This window comes from Macaca fascicularis, chromosome 9 (genome assembly GCF_037993035.2).
Source record: "Macaca fascicularis isolate 582-1 chromosome 9, T2T-MFA8v1.1".
NCBI classification, from domain to species: Eukaryota; Metazoa; Chordata; class Mammalia; order Primates; family Cercopithecidae; genus Macaca; species Macaca fascicularis.
Window position 1 is genome coordinate 20043813 of NC_088383.1, and position 19252 is coordinate 20063064.

The 19252-nt window shown below is 35.4% G+C and overlaps 1 protein-coding gene across 1 annotated transcript in view; it reads left to right on the plus strand.

Annotated features, from left to right (window-relative positions):
* The window catches only part of MALRD1 (MAM and LDL receptor class A domain containing 1), a 673535-nt gene that overhangs the window by 87428 nt on the left and 566855 nt on the right, over positions 1-19252 (plus strand). The window contains exons 12-13 of the mRNA XM_074000837.1: positions 8621-8767; positions 17900-17997. Coding sequence (XP_073856938.1) covers positions 8621-8767; positions 17900-17997 — 245 coding nt within the window. The remainder of the gene's footprint in view (positions 1-8620; positions 8768-17899; positions 17998-19252) is intronic.

Genomic DNA, 19252 nt, shown 5'->3' on the forward strand with positions numbered 1-19252 from the left:
TACTTCAGAGGCTGAGGTAGGAGAATCACCTGAACCCGGGAGGTGGAGGTGCCATGAGCTGAGATCGCGCCATTGCACTCCAGCCTGGGCTACAGTGTGAGACTCCATCTCAAAAAAGAAAAAAAAAGAAAAGAAAGAAATCATTTTAGCCATGACTGGCGTTTGGGAGGGCCAAAATGCCCCAACACCTTTCAGGCCTTTTCTGAAGAGTCTTTGATAGAAGTGATGACAAGAGATCCCATTACTATTCAAGCATAGTCATATTTCAACAAAAATACAATTTAATTTACAATCCACAGGATGGTTCTCATATGAGGTAACTTAGCAACTGAGATCCCTGTGTCTCTTTAGAAAACATGAATTCCAAGGATATGAATCCAGTTTCTGTATCACAAACAGGTGGTTTTTAAAAGATATTAAAAATTTGACATTTATTTTACTGCAGTGTTTTTGCGAGATGTTTGGTTGAGCAGAGGTGAAAATATTATAATAAGAGAAATGCCACCTTTTAAGTGAAAAGCTCTGTATAATAGGTTTCTCTTGGGAAGCTTGGATTTTATTAAGAGCAACGCAGAGGGACATGGGAGAGATGAGATGAGAAAGTAAGGTTAAAATCCCCTTCTGCCATGTTCATCAACAGCAATCCAGTTAATACCTCAGACTCCTAGCTTTAGACCAAGTAATCAGCTAACCATTGTGAGCTCAATGGAGCTTTTGGGCGGCTCCCTTCTTTTGTTCAAAACAAACAATGTAAGAACAATTTATTTACTCCAGTGTATGTGATGTTTCTTTCTATGTTTTATTTAAATTTTTTACAGACAATTTGGTGCATTTCTATTGGGAAAATATTTCTAACAGTTTCTATAATTCTTAATGTCAATAACTGAAGGAAAATATATTTCCTTTCTTTCCACTTACATAATATTTATTTATTTATTTATTTATTTATTTATTTATTTATTTAATTTTGAGACAGAGTCTTGCTCTGTCACCCAGGCTGAAGTGCAATGGCATGATCTTGGCTCACTATAACCTCCCGAGTTCAAGCGATTTTTCTGCCTCAGCCTCCAGAGTAACTGTGATTACAAGTGTGTGCCACCACACCCAGCTAATTTTTGTATTTTTAGTAGTGACGGGGTTTCACTGTGTTGACCAGGTTGTTCTTGAACTCCTGATCTCAGGTGATCCACCCACCTCGGCCTTCCAAAGTGCTGGGATTACAGTCATGAGCCACTGCACCTGGGCACTTGTGTATTTGAAAGTTTAGCTTTTTTCCCCTCCATTGTTTTCCCCGTAGTAAATCATTCTTTATGTTCACCTTTTAAAAATTTTTTAGCATTTGATTTTTGACATATTTTCTCATTTACTGAAGTTTCATTGACTATATATATGACATTTTTCCAATTCAGTAGATCTTGATACTGTTCTGCTATTTTCTTTGGGTGAGTGCAGGAACGGGTAATTGTGTTTCTCAACAAAAACAGTATTACTTAATAATCTTTTAAGTTTTTAAATAGTATAACCTCATTTGTCCAAAGCAAACCTGTCATGTTTGCATGACTGAGATTGACTTGATATAGGGAATATGTCATAAAAATGTAGCCATATTGCATACAGTATATATGTGTATTCATGTATTTTGATACCAAAATGAGTGTTTCATATATTTATTTATACAGTTATTTCTGCTGTGAAGTTATATAGATTTGAATTATTAGAACTGATATAAATTTACATTTTTTGCTGCACTAAAGTATTTAATATATTTGTGCATATAGATACGTGCATATGTATATTCTTACAAAATAAGAGAAGCTTTCCTTTGAAATTTAAAACCACTTCAAAATATTTTACATATACATATGCATTTGTATTTTACAAATTTGAGTTTGCAATATCAAGTTTTTTTCATAAACGATTGATTCTTCCATGTTCATGAAGCACAAGAAAAATACGTTTTTATCTTTTTTTTAATTGCACTTTGGAATGAATCTCTAGGAGGGTATAGTCTGTGCAGGCAGTTTGAATAGCACTGGGAATACTTACCGAATTCTAGAGAATGAGTAAATATGAACTCGTGAGGATTGTCAGTTGGTATTCCACAGTGTGCTTTTCCCCAAAGGCAGACTCACTCAGGTCTTCTCTCATTATCAACTTGCCCTTACTTTTAGGCATTATTTTAATATATGGCATAACGTAGCCTCCAGACCAGTGGCTTTTCAAAAGCAGTTAATAAAAAGGGCCTGTGGGTTTTGCTGCAATAGCAAACTCCACGGACCAGAGCATCAGCATTACCTGGGAACTTAGTGGAAATGCAGAACCTCAGGCCCCGGCCTAGCCTTTCAGAACCAAAAGCCACACGGAACAAGGTCCCAGGTGACTTGTCTGCATGTGAAACTTTGAGAACCACGTACCAAAGAGGCTTCAGGAAGGAAGACAGCTAGGGGAAGAAACAGATGGCATCTAAAGAAAATTGATAAAAACTAAAGGCAAACAGGTCAGAGTTCTCTCAGGGTAGAAGCAAAAACTCTTATCACTTTGCTAGTCCTTTAGAGCATGAATATTAACAAAATATTTATAATGTATATTAACAAAAGTTATAATATAATCCTGTTAGAATCTAGTATATTCTTATTAAATGAAATATTCCCTATTGATTTCCAATACATGGCTTTTTTTCTTATTTCACAGAGAGCTGATTAACTTCTAGAGGATTCATAAAATATTTTACTTTTCATGATCCAGAATTTTTCTCAGATGTACGATGAAATTATTTCTTGTCTGCTCATATGCTGTAGTGTTTAAATATGCAAGAGAAAGCTTTGTCATAATCTTAAAATATTACTTTAACTGATGAACTCTGAGTAAAATTTCTCTAAAACCAAACAATAGGTTTTCTATGTTTATTAACATAATCCTGTATTAAATGAGAGCAGTTAAGATTAAAATACATCTGCACCCTCATGTTCATTGCAGCATTGTTCAAAATATCCAACCAAAACAACTGAAGTCTCTGAAAATAGATCAAACAAGTGGTGTGTGTGTGTGTTTATAAAATATATATGTACTCACAATGGAATATTATTCAGCAATAATGAGAAAAATCCTGCTATTTGCAACGGTGATGAGCCTGCAGAGGATGATGCAAAGTGAAATAACGCAGACAGAGAAAGACAAATACAGCACAATCTCACTTATACATGGAATCTAAAAAACTTGAATTTGTAGAAACAGAGAGTAGAATGGCAGTTGTCCAAGGTTGAAGCCTGGCGGAAATGGGGAGCTGTTGGTCAAAAGATACAAATTTTCACTTACAAGATGAATAAGTTCTGGGGGTTTAGTGCACAGCCTGGTGACTACAGTTAATAACACTGTATTGTATTCTTGAAATTTGCTGAGAGTAGATCTGAAATCTTCTCATCACACACACAAAAGGTAACTATATGATGAAATGATGCTAATTAGCTTTACTGTGGTAATCCTTTCACTATGTATATGTATATCAAAATATTACATTGTGTACCTTAGTTACAATTTTATTTGTCATGTAAACATCAGTAAAGCTTAAAAAAGTAATACATATATATGCAATATGTTTAAAAAATTTCTATCAAAATAATTAAAATGCAACGTGCCAAACATATCCAAAGATACACATTGGATCCCTGAACAGTTTATACATGAAATAGATATAATTTTCAGACACATGCTACAACATGGATGAACCTTGAAGACGTTAAGTCAAGTAAGCCAGAGACAAAAGGACACATATTGTTGGATCCCACTTATATGAGGTACCTAAAGGAGGCAAATTCATAGAGACAGATAGTAAAATGGTTGCCAGGGTTTGAGGGGAGGGGATATGGAAGTTATTATTTAATAGAGGTGGAGATTCAGTTTGGGAATGAAAAAGTTCTGGAGTTGGATGGTAGTAATGGTTGTACAACGATGGGAATGTACCTAATACCATAGAACCTTACATTAAAAATTGTTAAAATATTACATTTATGTCATGTATATTTTACCACAATAAAATACACATTTGTATTTATATATAAAATTTTCAATAACTCGTATAGGAAAAAAATATATATATAGAATCTACTTCACTGTGTTCCAGAAAAGTTGGCGTAATAGATATATCTTCAAATCAAAATAGTTCAGGAAATTCCATGAAATAGGGTTTTTCTTATTATAGGACTTTTAAAACAATTTTAAATGCTAATGTGAATTGTGTGCCTTCAGAGGGAACGTTGGCATAATAGTCAAATGAAAGAAATTCAAGCAAGAATCTTGTACAATGCATTAATTTTTACTGTGATATTGTCTCTAGAAATCTTTCATGTTAGAAAAAAGTTGAATGCTAAAACACTTCATCAAGGGAAAGGAAATACCAACATAAAAGTATTTAGTGTAGCAATGATCTGTGTGGGTTTGCAATACATATTAACAAAATATTTATCTAATCCTGTTAAAATCTTATATATTCTTATTAAGTGAAATATTCCCCATTCATTTCCCCTACATAGCTTTTTTTCCCCTTTATTTCACAGAGAGTTGATTAGCTTCTAGAGGATTCATAAAATATTTTACTTTTCATGATCCAGATTTTTTCTCAGCTGAACAATGAAATTCTTTCTTGTCTGCCCATATGCTGCAGTGGTTAAATATGCAAGAGAAAGCTTTGTCATAATCTTAAGATATTACTTTAACTGCCAAACTCGCGAGTAAAATTTTTCTAAAATTGTGAACAGTGTCATATCTCATACTGCACTTAGAGATGGTGAAGCGTATTCTATAATCACAGAAAGTTAAAATAAAAGCAACCAAGTAATCAAAATCATTATTTTAATGAAAGTACTTTATTTATAACATGAATAGATATTTTTTAGATTTTGCAAATGTTTACATTTAACACATATAGTATGATAAGGCATTTAATAATTGCTATAATGCATTTGACTCTCCTGGCTTTCTTCAGATATTTATAAGTTCACTTTAAAGTTTTTGAATTACACAGGGGAGATATTAATGGAAGAACTTCAGTTTGGTTACTGGAACTTGACTTATATTTTACAGTACAGTGAAGTTCTTGAACTTTTAGCTTTAAAAAATATTCTTTTACGTGTACAGGAACACATTAGTAAAAACAGCCGAGCAATTCACCAAGGTTTTTACAGAGGTGGTTGCACCATGTCACCATGTTGCTTTCACAAATCTTTACAGTGATGGATTTTGAAAGCTAATTTTCATTTTTCAAAGGATAGTGGTGTTTAGCGTTCTGTAAAAAGCACAGTGATTGACATTTTTTAACCGATAAAACATCTAGGTAATGAAAGAAATGGTTTGAACTTTCGTCCTAAAGCCAAATTTCAACATATATACAATCAAAAGTTGCTTTTATCTTGAGAGCTTCGTTCTTTACGTCTTTGCGGTTGAGTGACCAGCTCAATTGTGAAGAGTCTGGGTAAGGGTTTGGGGTGCATCAGTCATATGGTACTTTCCATTTTCACACTCATCGATCTCATTGCCATTTCACACCACTGCCTTGTTGGGGAAATTAGGTTGGTGACTTCAGCAGCTCTCTGCAATGAAGAAGATTGCTGTTTGCATGGATTTGCTTCCTTTGTATAGCAATGCATAGTTTGCTGCCCTAACAGTGCAATATTGAGTTTATTACTCAAACAGGGACTGAGAGAGGGAAAAGATGCTAGGACAACAGGCATGCATTGAAGCAACCCTGGGCCAGGCCAGACATGTGGTCACTCTACCCATGGAAGATTTTGTATTCCAGGGAAGTATGTTCTAGGATTTGGGGGTACCCATGTAGTGAAGTGGAAGAATTTCTTGGTCAAATCCACAGCCAAGAATTTGGAACTTTGAAGCACATTTCGGAGGCCAAGTATGTACTTTGAGTCTTAAATATTTCTTTCTTTTTTTTTTTTTTGATTATACTTTAAGTTCTAGGGTACATGTGCAAAACGTGCAGGTTTGTTACATATGTATACATGTGCCATGTTGGTGTGCTGCACCCATTAACTTGTCATTTACATTAGGTATATCTCCTAATGCTATCCCTCCCCACTACCCCCTTCCCACAATAGGACCAGGTCTGTGATGTTCCCCTTCCTGTGTCCAAGTGATCTCATTGTTCAGTTCCTACCTATGAGTGAGAACATGCCGTATTCCACACTCCACCAACTGACAGAAAATTTTGGAGGTGGCCTAGAAGGTGGCAGAGCTCACAGAGGACCAAAGGATTAGACCAGAGGGTTCTGTGAATGCCCAAGGAGAAAGTCACAGCTGTGTTATAAGTTCTCAAGATTGTGTCAAAAACAAAAGGCACTCTCCCCTGGGGAGTAATGTTTTGTCAACAACCATATCCAATAAATTGTGTAGACACACCTGAGAAAAGAAAAACATAGCCAAGAGCAATAGATTTCCAGCTCGGTATATGGGCAAATTGCACTTCCTTGTCATATCAGTGCACCATTATTCGATATGCAGCATGTTTTTGTTACTATACTGTAGTCGATTTAGTTGTTTTTTATTTGTAGATAAATCCATTTAGAGGAAAAAAATAATATTCATTTGTAATGAAAGAAATGTTATACCAAAATCTATGAATGCTTAAGTTCCTGGAGAACTTGAGCCCCGGGGAAAAGTCAGCCCTTGTATCTGCAGGTTACACATTCTGCTAATACTATATTTTTGAATCACAATTGGTTGAATCTGCAACAAGGAACCCACAGATATGGAAGACCCATGTCTATTCTATGACTGTCTAACAAGCATGGCTTTCAGATCTAAAGGTTCAATTTGCATGTAGAGAAATTGGAAGTGGCATTATCATTTGCATACCACACTTCAATGTTTTAATAGTTGACATATCAAGGGTAAAAATATGTGGTCATAAAATCAGGTGTCCCTATTTATGGAGATTTGAAGATGCTTTGATTATTAGGATATAGTGAGCTTATTCGATATGCTAGTTAAATTGGCCATATTATTTAAAATTTACAAGTTGAATATAATGGTCAGAAGCAAACCCATGGCAATGGAATCTTTTAAATTATGAAACAGAGTTCCTGGTTTAAGGAGGCTTCATAGTATGAGCTTTTGGTGTCAGGTTCAAAGTCTCGATGTCTCATTTACTAAACTGTACCACAGGCAAGTTGCTTCGTGTTCTGAGTTCCAATTTTCTCTTTTAGGAAATGGTATTTACTATGTAGAGTGTAAGAATTAAGGGTAATATGTGTAAAATACCTGCTACATACTTAGAACTCAGTGGTAGTACGGCTCTTTTTATTGTTATTAAAGACGATAGCATGAAGATCTTAGAATCCTGTCAAAAATTTGGATGTTTTCTGACAATCAATTTAATTCTCCTTTTCTCCCCCACTGTTTGAAAAGTGCCTCAGCATAAAGAGGAATATTTAGGAATAAGCTTATAAATTAATTGTATTAATTTTTCCCCAAAAGTACTATCTAAGATAGTCTGATACTATGATTCTTATTTTAGGAAAATGAAATTTAAGCACATAAAAATGAATTTCTTGAAAGCACAAATCAAGCTATTAGACTTTCTAGTTGAATGCCCAGTCTTATGAAACTGTCTATTTTTCTCTCATAAATCTGGTGTCAAAGCTGTGAAAGATGCCTATAAAGTATGCTCCAAACACCGACTTTCTCTAGAACCAGTTCTTTTATGATAAATGGAGGAAATTAAGTACTTGGCAACTTTTGAGTTATGTATTAAGTGAAGACAGGCTCAGGCTGGGCACAGTGGCTCATGCCTGTAATCCCAGCACTTTGGCAGGCCAAGATGAGCAGATCACTTGAGGTCAGGAGTTCAAGACCAGCCTGGCCAACATAGTGAAACACTGTCTCTCCTAAAAATACAAAAAATATTCGGGCATCGTGGCATGTGCCTGTAATCCCAGCTATTTGGGAGGCCGAGGCAGGAGAATTGCTTGAACCCAGGAGGTGGAGATTGCATTGAGCCATTGAGCCGAGATTGTGTCACTGCACTCTAGCCTGAGTGACAGAACGAGAGTCCACCTGAAAAAAAAAAAGAAAAAGAAAAGACAAAAGATAACACAAGCTCAGCTCAGAATATCTAATTTACCTGCAATTCCAAAACGGCTAGGCTTTTTTTTTTTTTTTTTTTTGAGAAAGTGTTAGGATAGAATAATAAAATGAATACTGAGATGCTGACCTCAAGTTGTTTGCGTGTCCAGAATTAATTTAAATTTCCCCTTCCCAGTGGATTTTCTTCCTTTAAACTACCATCTCAGCAGGTTTATACTGGGCAAGCAAATTAGTTACTCCCTGAAAAGCTCTGGAGTTCCACCTTGCATGATTAAATACAATGGAAATGGCCAACTGGAATGAAATGTACCAGACTTACAGATAGAAGCATGTGGAAGGGTCATGCCTCACACAGCACCTGGGATATGGTGTGGGACTGGATAAAGGCAAGCTATTCTGATAATCAGAGAACATTCACTACCAAGAAGAATAATTTTGCAGGCCTCCTAAGATGATTAGCTAATGCAGAGCAGTGTTTCCCTGCATGCTCTTCGTTTCTCCTCACCTTTTTCTTTTCCACGTGTAACAGCAAAGCATCTCACCTGTGACTTTGAGTCGGGTTTCTGTGGCTGGGAGCGATTTCTCACAGAAGATTCACACTGGAAGCTGATGAAAGGATTGAATAGTGGAGAGCACCACTTCCCTGCAGCTGATCACACAGCAAACATAAATCATGGTAGGACATTTTCCTCTTTAAGAAAAAAAAAAAAGTTTTCTTTCTTGCATGTTGTGGGATGATGATACTATGTATTTTCATTTTTCCTCTGTAGGCTATATACATGGAACTCTGGTTTGTCTTGCTTTAAAACCTCCTGACCAAGTTAATAATTAGTGGGTAATTGAGTTCCCTGAAAGGAGCGTTGTTTTAATCACCAACATTTTTGTTGTTGCAATTTTTATAAGATTGGGTTAAAGGCATAAAGAGGTGGAAAAGTTTTCTGATCATTTTCTCAAGTTGCCCAGAATCGAGTACAGTAGACTTGCCTTCTTTTTAGAGCAATCCAGTTTTTTCAAAACAGGAAGAAAAATAGTCTAATCTTGTTTCTGGGAACTGAGAACAGAGATTTAGCACTATCTGTAACATAAATCTACAAATACTTGAATGCAATTTAGTCATTCTTCATGCTTCTTTATAACAAACAGTCTTATTTTTCCACATATATATTTTTAACCGTCATTCCAGTGTTGACATATCCTCTTAAAATAGGAACCATAAGTACCTGTGGTATTCCAATAAGTATCTGTGAAACACCAATAAAACAGAAAGGGTTTGTTCTCTTTTTTGTTTTGTTTACATTTAATCATTGGATGTCATTCCCCATATAAGTTAGCATCATATTAATTTTACTTCTTAAATGTATATATTTTAAGTAAAGACGCTGTCTCTCCGTGTTGCCCAGGCTGATCTCGAACTCCTAGCCTCAAGCAATCCTCTCACCTCAGCCTCCCAAACTGCTGGGGTTATAAGAGTGAGCCACCACACCTGGCCAGCCGTATAATAGCACAACTGTACTTGTACTGTAGATCATCTTTCAACCTCATTAAACATTATCCTATTTGTTTCTTCTTTCAGACTTCCAAAGAATTATACCAAAAATAAGTATTGATCATATTTTTAATTACAGCCATTGGTAATTAGGGTTGGTGGTAGTGGGTGAGGGTACTAGGGGATGGGGTGGGAGAATTTAACCATCCATCTGTTGGCTACAGCCGTAAACCCAGTTTGTTGTTTAACAGTGTGGTAAGTTCTTAATTTTTGCTTTTGTGCCATGACTCATTTCTTTAAGATTTGTGGCAGACTATATTAAGTTTAAAGTTTAAAATAGATAGGGGGCTATAAATCATTGGAACTATGTATTAACAGCACATTTTCTCTAAACTTATATAATATTTTACTTCTTTTCCTCTGTTCAAGTCAATTATTAAATACATAGCATATACAATACCTGGATGCACAAAGATGGACACCATGATCCCTGCCTTTGAGGTGGTCTGAGTCTGGTAACTGAAGTAGATAAGCAAGGAATTGCAGTCAGTTATGAGGATGCTTTAAGAGGGATGGAAGATGATTCAGATGAATTCGAGATGCCTTACTGAAGGAAATGACTCCTGAACTGAGCACTGAAGGGAAATGAAAAGTAGTTGGGGAACCAGAAGTAAGGAATTATGGAGAGAAGGCAGAACCAAAGAGAGGTGGGAGGGATCATATCCTAATTGGAGGAAAGAATCCCAAAAGAGGGCAGAAAGATGGGAGTAGTTAGGGATGAAAGACATGTATGATTGGACAGGAGAACAGAAGTGATGAAACAGGGGAGGAAGGAAGGGGACTCTAGAGAGTGCTGAGGAATTGGAAATGTGTCTGCAGGATGATGGTGACCCAGGTAGTCATATTAAAGCACGTGACCAATCAAATTTGCTCTAAACGACTGTTCTGGCTGAGATGAGGGGAATGGAGAGGGTGAAAGGCCGGGGTGGAAAAAAACATGGATGTGCTGAAGAAATATCAGTGAGAGATGACGAAGGCCTAAGCCAAGGCAGTGATTCCCAAAGGGAAGCTGTGCAGGCAGTGTGTCATGGTGGTCTGTTGTGAGCACTACCGTAGTCAGTTAGGGAAGAGCACGGGCTGCCCAGGGTTCTGTCAGGATATTGACACTGCACCCATGTCTAAATGCTAGGGTACTTCAGTTTTATTAGATAGAAAATAGAGAAAAGAAAAGTAGCTTCCCTGTGGAGTTGTCATGAGGATTAAATGAAATAACACCTGTGAAGATTTTCCATATAGTAAGAGCTCCATAAATATTAATAGATATTTGTTGTCTATTCTAATAAGACTAGGAATAGTACCAGATAAGACACTTAGAAAATATGTTTATAATTCACCTTTAATCTCTTACTATCTTATAATTACTACATAACTATGATTTGCATTAAAAAGATTCTAGTAGAGCCCCTGTGTTAGATGTTGAAAGACTCATTCTTTTCTGGTGAGATGAAGAATAGTGAAAGATAACAATATGACTGATAAAATTAGGGGCAGCTGGTCTCACCCAGAGTGTGAGGGACAAAAACTCTGTCTTTTTCATTTTAGAAAGGGCCAATAAATAAATAAATAAATAAATAAATAAATAAATATATATATATATATATATATATATATATATATGTGTGTGTGTGTGTGTGTGTGTGTGTATCTGGATCACGGAGTCAGCATTTCTTTACCTATGATTGCCATGATCAAACCTTAAAGAGAATCAGTAGTGATTTTAAATTGCAAGTGAGGAGGAGAATTGAAAAAAAAAAGGACCAGGAAGAGAAAGGAAAGTGAAATGGAAATTTCTGGTAGAGTCAGAGGCAGCCTAATAGTTCTGATATCTAAGAAAGTGAAGTTCTAGTTCATTTTGTTCTTAGAGCCTTAAACATAGATTGCAGCTTTTAAAACTTTTTCTTTCTTTCTCTCTCTCTCTTTCTTTCCCTTCCTTCCTTCCTTCCTTCCTTCCTTCCTTCCTTCCTTCCTTCCTTCCTTCCTTCCTTCCTTCCTTTCCTTCCTTCCTTCCTTCCTTCCTTCCTTCCTTCCTTCCTTCCTTCCTTCCTTCCTTCCTTCCTTCCTTCCTTCCTCCCTCCCTCCCTCCCTCCCTCCCTCTTTCCTTCCTTCCTTCCTTCCTTCCTTCCTTCCTTCCTTCCTTCCTTCCTTCCTTCCTTCCTTCCTTCCTTCCTTCTTTCTTTCTTTCCTTCTTTCTTTCTTTCTCTTTCTTTTTATCTATCTATCTATCTATCTGTCTGTCTGTCTGTCTGTCTGTCTATCTATCTGTCTGTCTGTCTGTCTATCTGTCTATCTATCTGTCTGTCTGTCTGTCTGTCTAACACAGAGTCTCACTCAGTTGCCCAGGCTGGAGTGCAGTGGTGTGATCTATGCTCACTGCAAACCCCACCTCCCAGGTTCAAGCAATTCTCCTGCCTTATCCTCCCAAGTAGCTGGGACTACAGGTGCACACCACCACGCCTGGCTGATTTTTTGTTTTTGTATTTTTAGTAGAGCCAGAGGTTTCACCGTGTTGACCAGGCTGAATATGTTGATAATTATGTAGTTTTTGTGCATATGTGTGTAATTAAGTCTCGAATTTCCTTCCTTCCTTTTTTGCTTGGTTTCTACCTTACTATTCCTACTCTGTTAAATTTCCATCAAAGTAGGCAACTCATATTAATTATCTGCCACTTTTATCTAAGTTCATATAGTCCCACACAGATATATACATAGTAGATACATACATATTCAAAATTATATGTGTTTCTGTGATTGTTTATTTTATAAGAAATATATTATCTTGTAACTATTGTCTTGTTACTAAAGATAGCTTATGGCAGTTGCTCCAAGTCATCAAATACTGTCTTTTTTTTCATTTTTTATGGTAAAGTATTGGTTAAATGTAAAATTCAACCATTTTAGTGTACAGTTCACTGAGTTCTAACAAACATATACAATTGTGTAACCATCACAAAAATGAAGATATAAAACAATTCTATTCCTGCCCCACACGTTGTTCAGTGCCATTTTATACTCAATGATTCTCCCACTTCCAACCACCGACACCAATGGTCTGATTTCTATCCCTACTGTATTGCCTATTCCAGAATGTCTTGAAAATGGAATCATATAATATGTAGCATTTCGATTCTGCCTTCTTTCAATTAGCATAAAGGACTTGAGACTCATCCATGTCACTGGCTTCAGCCACAGTTCCTTCCTTTTTTACTGCTGAGTAGTTGGGTCCATTGTGTGGATGAACCATACTTCATTTATCCACTAACCAGCTGAAGGACACTTGGATTGTTTCCAAATATTGTCGAATATGAGTAAAAACATTGTCAAATTTGCATACGTGTTTTTGTCTGGGCACAAGTGTTTGGTTTGAGTTCTCTATCCAATGCCTATGTCTGTTTTTTTGGACTCTGGGTGGTAAGAGAACTCCACCATTCCTGACTTTCTGTGACCTTCAGGAAGTGTTCCAGCTATCCATTTCGGGTGTTTTTATCCCCAGACTCAGGTAGTTTTCTCCAATCCATGCACACGATTGGTCCTTACATGGCGATTTAGGGGGGACTGTCTGCAGATCTCCGGAGCTTGCTGTCTTTACAAAGCTCCGTACCTGAAAGGGGCAGCTGGCACTCTGTCTTACGAATTCTACTCATGTGGGTCTCCCCAAAGCACCGACTCTATCTGTTTCAACTCGAGGAGACCACCACACTCCTGTGTTTCCCCTCTGCACAGGCACCTGGAAACTCTATCTAGGCAGTAAGCTGTGGAAATTACAGGACCTAACTCATTTGTTTCCCGTCTCTCAGAGATCACTATCCTGTGATCTGTCACTATCTTGCATTCTCAACATCCTGTATTTGACAATCCATGCTAAATATGCTTTTATCTAATTTTTTTGCTAGTTTAAGACAGAAGATAAAATCTGGTCTGTGATACTCAGTCTTACCTGGAATCAGAAGAAGTTTAATTCATGTTTGTTTATTTAGCTAAATTTATTTGATTTGGATATACTATAATGTATCTAGCCATTCCCCTATCCAGTGACATCAATATCATGACAGTGTTTCAAATTTATTATTCTACACATTTCCTCACGTAGGATACTTTCGATTTTATGCAACAGATAACTAGGAGTGAGATTCCTATATTTTTAAATCAAGATATGTATTTATACTTTCAATAAATATTTATAGATTCATTTCCCCTGAAACTTTAGTACTTCAATTTTCAGTGGCAAAATGGGAGTACTTTTTCCTATTTTCCTACCAGCAAGAGGCATTATAATTCTCTTTAAAAATTTCCAATTAATGGGTATACAATGCTTTCTCATATGTAATATTTATTTGCATTTCACTGAAAAATATTTTTTTCAAATGTTTCCAATGTATCAATTTATTTGGGTTCTTTAATTTTACTAAATAATATTTTACAACTTTCAGTGTAGAGATTTTGAAAATCTTTTGCTAATATTTTCCTAGGTTTTTGTGCTATTATAAATGTTACATTTAAAGAACTTCTTATTTTAATTATTGCTGACATATAGAAATGCATTTTTTATAGAAAATATTGACCTTGTATCCAGTGGCCTTGGTAATTTTATTTATCGTAGTTAAGAACTTATACATATATATTTTATTTTCTAGGATCACAATTATTTTGTCTGCAAATAATGACAATTTTATTTCCTTTTTTCTAAATATTAACATTTCTATTTTTCTTTTGTTGTTTTATGTACTGGATAGAATTTCTAGAATGTGTTGAATAGAACTGGTGATAGCTGCTAGACTTGTCTTATTTCTGTCTCAGAGGAAAAGCTGTCAATAGTTGAACCTTAAGTTCCATTCTTACTGAAAAATTGTATTCTTTATCATATAAGAATGCTCCCTTCTATTCAGAGTGTACTTTTAAAAAAAATAAAAAAATTGAATGTATGTTAAAAATTTTCAGTATTTTTCAGCATCTATTATGATCATATGATTGTCAGATTATCTTTTTTGTCTATAAGGTAAATTGATTTTTTAAATATTAAACCCCTCTTGCACTCCGGAACCAAACCTAATTGGAATAGTTTTATTTATTATTTATTTCTTCATTCTATATGGTAATGCTTGGTTATAACTTTTGCATTTGTCAAAGTTATAGAGACTGGCCTCTAATGTTCTCAAAACATGTGAGGTATTACTTTTAGGCCTGTGCATTAACAAGGATGCATGTTGTGCAGAAGATGAGGTCGAGCCAGATGTGAACACTTTAACCCAGGGAGACTATTCACTCCCTCCTTTAAGTTTTATATTGTGCGGATCACATAGCCCCTCTGGGATATGTGGGTGTGTAAGAGTTTTACAATAAACAATTCTGATTACCAGAAGTAAACTCCTTGCCGTTACCAGGAATACAATTGCTAAATTCCACATTTCTCCAACTTGGTTCATTGTTTAGAGCAGGCTTGTAGGAAGATAAATCAAGGGACATATTTCTAGAAGTCCCTGGGCCTGTGGTCAGAGTTTAGGCTCTCTATACCCCTTACCTGCACATATTAATTTTAACACAGTATTATCAACTTTCTAAATATTTGGTTAAAATTATCGTAGGATAGCATTTAGCTTCCCAATCAATGGTCAGTAACTTCATATTTTAATTATATTATCTTTCCATCTAGAAACATGTTATCTCTTTTCATCTAACCAGGGAGTTTGTAGTCTTTCACAAAGTTTTTAATGTTCTTCATATAAATCATGTCCCTTTTCTGTTAAATTTATTCCTACATTAAAAAAAGTTAATTTTGCTATCAGGAGTTGGACTTTTCTTGCTGTTTCTATATCTAGAAACTTACTGCTAAGAGAAGTAATTTTATAACATATCTGTTTCCATTTAGCTTGCCAAATTGTTTAAATGATACTATAATTATAAAAAATAGAATACTTTGGCTTTCCATTTTTACAATTATAATATTGGTAAAACATGAGAAATTTGCCTCTCTCTTTCTATAATGTCTACTAGATGTTTTATTTCCTTGGCTTCTACATTCACCAGACCTTTAAGATAATATTAGTCTAAGATAATATATATTGTCTACTATTATCTCTAATTGATAATTATGACAGAAATATATTATGTCATTTCTTATTTTAATTATTGTTTTGTCATTTGCCATTTAGAATGCTATTTATTTTGGGATTGTTCATTAGTCTTTATTTAATTATTTCCTTTTGTTTTATTAAGGTTTGTGACTTGAAATTGTTCACTGGTTTTCCATAGTCTTTTCAGCATTTAGATAGGATTCTATGACTTGATACTTTCATTTTGTTGATGTAATTGAATGTGGTGACCGAGCTCCTAAATTAAACCAAACCTCCATTCTCAGAAGGCTCAGATTAATCAAGACACACTATTTTTGGATAATGATTTCAAATTTATTCGATATCATTTTAATTAGAATATTTGTTCCTATGCTCACAAGTGAGGTTGCTCTCTAGAGTTTTAAATTTTGTCCTGTTTTCATCAGTTTTACTAAAAATTAAAGATATTCTGGCAACCTAAAATGAATCAGGAAGCTCTCCATATTTTTCTAAGATCTGAGGTTCCTCGAATAATGTTGCAAATGTTTGTTTTTTAAAAATTAAATAGGGAGCCAGGTACAGTGGCTCATGCTTGAAATCCAAGCACTCTGAAGGACCAAGGCAAGAGGATTGCTTGAGGTCAGGAGTTTGAGACTCTGTCCGTACAAAAAAATGGAAAAATTTACTGTATGTGGTAGTGTGCTCTTGCAGTCCCAGTGGGAGGCTAAAGCTGGAGGATTGTTTGAACCCAGGAGTTCCAGGCAGCAGTGAGTCATAATCATGCTACTGCACTCTAGCCTAAGTGACAGAGCCAGACCCTGTCTCAGGAAAAAAAAAAAAAAAAGAAAAGAAAGAAAATTAAATTTAACTCACATGTGGCACCATACATTTCTTGTTAGGTTTTCTTTTCATTACTTTTTCAGTTACTTTTGTTGTCTAAATGATTTATTCAGACCTTTTGCTCCTTTCAGATTTTGGTGTCTTAATGTGTACATGTTCTCACCTTCATTAACTGCTTGTTTGAAATCGTGTATATTCTTTTAAATGACTGGAGGAGTAAGGTCTTTGAATACTGGTTCATTTGTTTTTAGAATTTTGATTGTCTTTTTAAAAATATTCAGTTGAATTTTACCTAAATCTGAGTGTTTTTAGGTGGAAGAGTTTTTCAAAGTGACCTTTTTCTACTCTTTTCCTTTCTAGGTGAAGCATAGAGAATTTACTGAACTTGCTTGCATATGCTGTTTCCATTACCCATAGTTTGGAATTTGGGAACAATAATCTTTATCTTTCCAAGTTGGTTTTGAGATTTAAAAACAATATAAACTTGGGTTTATATTTTTCCTACTCAAAGATGGCACTGCTGACTCACACCCTTGGTTGTTTGGTTTAACACACGGTGGAGTCTATAAAATAATACATTCTAATTCTAAATCCTTTCCTTTCTGTGCAGTCAGCATTAACTTGTCTCTAGGAAAATCACTCTCTGAATATGGTATTTTCCAGTGAAAATCGTTGGTTTTCCAAATTGCCCATCATTGTGATTATCAAAGGGCAGGATCAGACCTTGACATTGTTGGGTATAGCCTTCCTTGTAAGTCTTCAATATTCAGTGAAACTACCCCAGACAGCAGCTCCGAACATGTGATCTTTTAAGCTGCTGAGAGATGTTATCCCCTGCACATTTGCTATGAGCACATCCGTCGTAGTTAAAATCTAAAAGCGGTTATTTTGTTAATGTTCAGATTAGATCTTTAATTAAGCTTTCATCCCCTCTAGCACAGACAACAATGTCAAACCTGAGAAACTAAAATTCATTCCATAAGCTCATATCCTTCAGTACTTTGTGAGGAAACTAAAAAATAAAGCTCTTGTGGGTATTTCAAGAAGGGCATGTTGAATATCTAATTGTCAGCTTAGAAGCTTCATTTAATTTGATGTCAAACTCTATGACATAAATGAAGCCAATAAAAATGTTTGTTCAGGTGATTTGGATCAAGAGCTTGTTTTAATTGATTAAATGTTATTTTAGGTATTTAATGTTATACATGTATAAATGCTATTTGTTGTCTACAAACCATAATAGTAAATATGTAAAAATGTAATTTTCCTTATCTAATTGATAGTTTAACATGTGCAAGGATAAGATTCTGGAGCAAAGAACAGCTAAGTGTGTAAGAGAACTTGTATCCGTATGACTTTCCCTTTGTTTTTGCAGGATCATTTATTTATTTGGAGGCACAGCACTCCCCTGGGGTGGCCAAGCTTGGAAGTCCTGTTCTTACAAAATTGCTCACTGCCTCTAACCCATGTCAGGTAATCAACTGTTCTGAATTTCCATTGGCCATTCTGTGGTTGTAAATCGCTGGGCTTGGGTTATTCTGCTAGTAAATGCCTGCCATGTTTTACTATCACTTTAATGATGAATTAAGAGATTTATATGCGCTATTTCAACACGAAATGCCATGTCCTTCTAAAAGACCATTTGTAACACGTAACTGGCACCATTCTTTGGGGGCGGCTATTAAAGAAGCTTTCTGTTATTTTATATTCTTTTCACACAGTCATTTCAATAATCTAAAGCTGTGGATACATATTGCCAAAATATTTGGCCAACAATGTGCATTGAGAAAAATAAAGTCAGTTAAATAAGTGTTTGTTGAAAGAAAGACGAATGGATAAGTAAAGATAAATGTATACAGAAAAAATGATTATATTTACTGAAATTTGAGTTCTTCAAATGAGTCCTCTGGTGCCGGGTAAACACAAACCAAGCAGTGAAATACTCATTTTATTTCAGCAGCATATTAGAGAGGACGGACGAGTCAGACTTGGCTTAAGTCTCTTTTGCCACTTTGTAATTGTGGCTCAGACAAATTGTATATTCCTTTTGAGACTTAGTGTCTACACCAGAAACATACATGATTCTATGGATTAAATGTCAGCATTTACACTGGAAGCATACACGATTGTATGGAATAATGACAAGGATTAAAATGTGATTAAATAAAGCACCTGGCAAAATATTTGGTACCTAATAGGTAAATAATGTTTGTATTAAATATTGGTATATATGTACCAAATATAATCTTAATTCAGTCAACATAATTCCTTTGCTTTCCATAAAAGTAACACCTAAATCAGGGGTCTCTATTCAACTTGTCTTGTTTTCAGTCCTTTTGAGAGCTCCAACATACCTCTCGCCCTTAGGATTTCAGCTCATTTTTTGATCTTTACTTGTCAGAAAATATTGAAGAGATCAATAGTGCCACACAGTACATTCACTGCCTGTAAGTATAGTGTTACAGCAATTTGCTTGGGCATCCCTGGTGATAAGTGACATATTATTCCGAGTTATAAACCTAATTATACTTTCAGTTTGGAATAAGTCTAAGTGGGAGTGTCCTGAGTTCTTAATAGTGATGACCCATAGATACTTTAAAGTCCTAAAGATACTTTCTTTTCCTTTCTTTTTTTTTTTTTTGTTTCTTCCCATTTCTTTGTGAGAATAAGAATTAAAACAACTGCCTGGTCTCCGTTTCCATTTTATCCAAATGCCTTTTACCCATTC